Here is a 4,295-nt window from a genome sequence, read left to right as displayed (position 1 = left end):
GGCCCGGTCTCTTGGCCCTCGGGCCCTTCCCGCTTCCCGCCGGTAACCCGCGGAACAACGGGGAACTACGGCAGCTCTCGCCGGTGTTGTAGGCGCTGGTGCTGTCCCGTTCGGGCGCCTCCGAGATATCGGCCAGGGGGGGTTCGGCCCCCGCTGCCTCCAGCCAGGCCCGCAGGCAGCGCTCCCGCAGCCGCTCCATCTTCTGCGCCCGCAGCAGGTGCCGGCACTTGAACTCCAGGTGCCGCAGCTCTTCCTCCAGCAGCGCCAGCTCCGCCCGGCCCGCGGCCGACCCGCCCAGGCGGCCCCGCAGCTGACGGTACCTCCGCAGCTCCGCCTGGCTCAGACCCGCCGCTGCTCCCCCGGGGAGCGGCCACCCGGCTGCGGGAACGGGGCTGAGCGCGGCCGCTCCGGCTCTTCCTCCTCCTCCTCCTCCTCCTCCTCCTCCGGCTCCGGCTCTTCCGACCGGCCCGGGTCTGCCCGCGGGCCCCGAGCCGGAGCTCGATCCGGATCCGGGTCTTCCCCCGGGGCTCGCTCCTCCTCCGGATCCGGTGCCGGATCTTGCTGCGGTCCGAGGCCTGGGACTCGCGCCGGGGCGGGGCGCGCGGCGGGGCGGGGGGGGCCGCAGGGGGGGCCCGTCGCCCCCCTCCTCCCCCAGCAGATCGTGCTCCGAGCTCTCCTCGTTCCGGGTGCTCTCGTCCGTGCGACCCACGCCGCTGTCCGGCTCCGCGCCCCGCGGGCAGGGGGTGGCGGGGCTGGGGGGCTGGGGGGGGGGGGGGGGGGTGTGAGCAGCGACCCCCCCCAATGCCCCCAAACTGCCCCAGACACACACACCCCCCCCCCTTGCCCCCCAAGACCCCCTACCTGCCCCGGGGGGGTCCAGGCCCCCCGCTGCCGCAGCTCCCCGTCCTCATCGGAGCCGAAGTCGTCGAGGAAATCCTCCCGGTCGCTGTCCTTCCAGCGCTGCGGGGGGGTGTCAGGTACCTTGGGACCCCCCCCCCCGCCCCCACTCCCCCCCCCAGGATGCCCAACCCCTGCACGGACACCCCCCACCCACCCCCCCCCCCCCCGGACGTACCTGGCTCTCAGGGCGGGCGAGGAGGAGGGAGATGTTGGTTTGCTGCTCCCGGGTGAGGAAGGCCACGGCCTCCTCCCGGTCCTGCACCTCCACCCCGTTAATCTGGGGGGGGGGGCAGAGCAGTGAGCAGGGGCCAGCGACACCCCCCCCCCAGGACAGGGACACACCCCCCCACCTCCCCCCAAACCCACCTGGACGATGCGGTCACCCTCACGGATGCGCCCGTCCTTGGCCGCGATGCTGTTGGGGTTCACCTGGGGGGGGGTGTCAGGGTTTTCAGCACCCCCCCATCCCACAGGGACCCCAATTACCCCGTGAGGCCCCTCCCTCGGGCCCCCTTAGGGCTCCTCCAGCCCCCATGGGAGACACCCCCCCCCCCCCCCCCATACCTCCCCCACGTAGATGCCGGCATCCTCCTCGCCGTCGGTGCGGTAACAGACCGTGAGCCCCAGCTTGTCCCGGTGACTGGCCTTGTACAGCTCCACCTCCTGCCAGGCGTGTCAGCGACACCCCCAAAATGCACCCGGGCCCCCCCCCATCCACCCACCTCCCCCCCCAGGGGTCGGGGTGCTCCGCTCACCTCGTACTCCAGCTCCTCGGGGCGCTCGGGCTCCCCCAGATCCGCGGGGTCGAAATAGTCATGGGGGAGGGGGGGGCTGCGGGGAGGGGGGGGGAGAATGGTTGGGGGGTGCTGGGGGGGGGGGCCGGGAGGGGGGGGCTGTAAGGGGTGGGGGGGGCTCCATGGGGGACCCCTGAGGGGCCTGGCAGGGCACAAGGGATGCTGGGGGGGGGTCCTGGGGGGGGTTAAGAGGGTCTTTGCAAGGGGGGGGGCTCCATGGGGGTCCCCAGGGGCTCTTTGGGGATCACTAAGCCTTGGGGGGGGGTGTGTCTGAGCGAGCTGGTACAGAGCAGGGAGCGCTCCACGGGGGTCCCCAAGGGGCTGGGGGGGGGGGGGGGGCTCCACAGGGGTCCCCAAGGGGTCCCAGGAGGGTCCCCGTGGGTGGGATGCCCCCACAGGAGGGGTCCCCAAAGGGTCTCAGGGGGTGGGTGGTGTTGGGGGGGTTCTAAGAGGCCCCGGATAGGGCAGGAGGGGCCCACGGTGGTCCTGGGGGGTGGCTGGGTCCGTGGGGTGCAGGGCCGGGGTCCCCCCTCGGGGTTTCCCCCCCCCCCCGGGGTCCCAGGCGCCCGCACTCACGGCTCGGCCCCCCCGGGGCTGCCGGCCCCCCGCCCGGGGCCCAGGCGGCTCTCGAAGCTGATGTCCGTCTGGGTCCCGCTGTCCACCAGGCCGGCGGCGGGAGGGGGGGGGCCCGGCCCCCCCCAGGGGTGCGGGGGGGCGGCAGCTCCGAGCTGGGGGGTCCCGCCGGCGGGGGGGCGGCCCCGGGGGCTGCGGCGCAGCACCTGCAGCACCAGCGGCTCCTTGGGCCCCCGCGGGTTCCCCCGGCACGGCTCCGGGCCCGGCCCCCGCCGCGGCCCCTCCTTCCCGCTCACCTGGGGGGCAACGGGGGGTGGGGGGGGGGGGGGGTGTGTCAGGGCACCCCGGGTGTCTCAGCCCCCCCAGGGGATCCCTCCGAGACACTCCCGACGTGATTAACCCCCCCCGACCCCCCCCCAATGCAGCTGCCCCCCCCCAGCCCACAGACACCACCGCCCCCCCCCCCCTTCCATTGTCTGATTCTCGCCTGGAAACCGCGGCAACGGTTGCCATGGAAACTGGCGGGGAGGTGGGCGGGGGCGGGAGGATTGGGGACCCCCCCCCGGCACCCCACGGGTGTGAGGGGATCCCCACAGCCCCCCGCAGCCCCCCAGTGCCTGTCACCACGCCCCGACAGCCCCGTTACCCGTCCCTGGACCCCCCATTATCTGCCCCCCCCCCCCCCCCGCCCCTTTACCTGTCCCCACACCCTGCAGCCCCCCCGGCCGGTCCCTACACACCCCGCACCCCGGTACGGGTCCCCACAGCCCGGTACCGGTCCCCGCCCCTCTCCGGCCCCGTTTCCCGCCCCGCAGCCGCCGGTACCTGCAGCATCACCCGGTGCTGCTCCTCCGGCTTCTGCACCACACACATGTTGCAGCCCATGGCGGGGACCGGCCCGGCCCGGCCCGGCGCGATCTCCGGCCCCCGGCCCGAGCGGGGTCCCGACCCCGCGATCCCGGCCCCGGGCTCAGCCCCGGCCCCCGCGCTCCGGGGGGCGGCAGCGGCCCCCCCGGCCCCCCCCGGCCCCCATGGCGGCGGGAGGGTCCGGCGGGGCCGGCAGCGGCGGCGGCGCCGCCCGGTTCGGGCCGGTTCCGGTCCCGGTTCCGGTTCCGGTTCGGGCCGGTTCGGGCCGGTTCCGGCCGCGGCGCGCGGCGGCGGCAGGTGGCGGCTCGCGGCGATGGAGGAGGGAGGGGCCGGCTCTGGCCACGCCCACCCCGCGCGCGCGGACACGCCCACGGGCCCCCCCCCCCCCCCCAGCAGCCCCCAACAGCCCCTATGGAGCCCCTCTACACCCCCCCCAGCCCCTATAGATCCCCTATAGATCCCCTATACATGCCCTGTACAGCCCCTATAGATCCCTATAGATCTCCTATACATCCCCTACACATGCCCCGTACAGGCCCTATAGATCCCCGATACATCCCCTGTACAGCCCCCATATGTCCCGCAGTGACCCCCCCCGACCCTCCATAGCCCCCCATGCCCCTCTACCGACCCCTATAGACCCCTTATAGACCCCTACAGACCCCCCATGGCCCCCCAATTCTCTATAGAGCCCCTATAGACCCTCTGCAGACCCCCTATAGCCCCCTATAGAGCTCCACAGACCCCTATAGACCCTCTGCAGACCCCCTATAGCCGCCATAGAGCTCCACAGACCCCTATAGACCCTCTGCGGACCCCCTATAGCCCCCTACAGAGCTCCACAGACCCCTATAGACCCTCTGCGGACCCCCTATAGCCCCCTATAGAGCTCCACAGACCCCTATAGACCCTCTGCAGACCCCCTATAGCCCCCTATAGAGCTCCACCGACACGCTTGAGCCCCCACAAATCTCCTCCAGGGCTCTGTACCCCCATGTGGACTCCCTATAGCCCCCATACATTGCTCCACATCACCACATAGAGCCCCCAGGCCCTCGCAGAAACCCCCCCCCCCGGACCCTTATAGCTTCCTATAGACCCTCCCCAGAGCCACACAGCCCCATATACGTCACCGACAGACCCCTCGGGGACCCCTCTACC

At 73.3% G+C, this 4,295-nt stretch overlaps 1 protein-coding gene across 1 annotated transcript in view; it reads right to left on the bottom strand.

Moving 5' to 3' along the window:
* The window catches only part of PDZD4 (PDZ domain containing 4), a 3,701-nt gene extending 241 nt beyond the window's left edge, over window positions 1-3,460 (bottom strand). The window contains exons 1-8 of the mRNA XM_075738672.1: window positions 3,093-3,460; window positions 2,271-2,563; window positions 1,656-1,731; window positions 1,465-1,563; window positions 1,267-1,329; window positions 1,076-1,177; window positions 862-960; window positions 4-760 (exon numbers count right to left, since the gene is read on the bottom strand). Of these exons, the coding sequence (XP_075594787.1) occupies window positions 4-760; window positions 862-960; window positions 1,076-1,177; window positions 1,267-1,329; window positions 1,465-1,563; window positions 1,656-1,731; window positions 2,271-2,563; window positions 3,093-3,152 (1,549 nt within the window). The 5' untranslated portion in view covers window positions 3,153-3,460. The remainder of the gene's footprint in view (window positions 1-3; window positions 761-861; window positions 961-1,075; window positions 1,178-1,266; window positions 1,330-1,464; window positions 1,564-1,655; window positions 1,732-2,270; window positions 2,564-3,092) is intronic.
* Between the last annotated feature and the right edge of the window lie 835 nt (window positions 3,461-4,295).

The sequence above is a fragment of the Balearica regulorum genome, chromosome 35 (assembly GCF_011004875.1).
Source record: "Balearica regulorum gibbericeps isolate bBalReg1 chromosome 35, bBalReg1.pri, whole genome shotgun sequence".
NCBI classification, from domain to species: domain Eukaryota; kingdom Metazoa; phylum Chordata; class Aves; order Gruiformes; family Gruidae; genus Balearica; species Balearica regulorum.
Note: the sequence above shows the minus strand (reverse complement) of the source record. Positions and strands in the feature narration are given on the sequence as shown.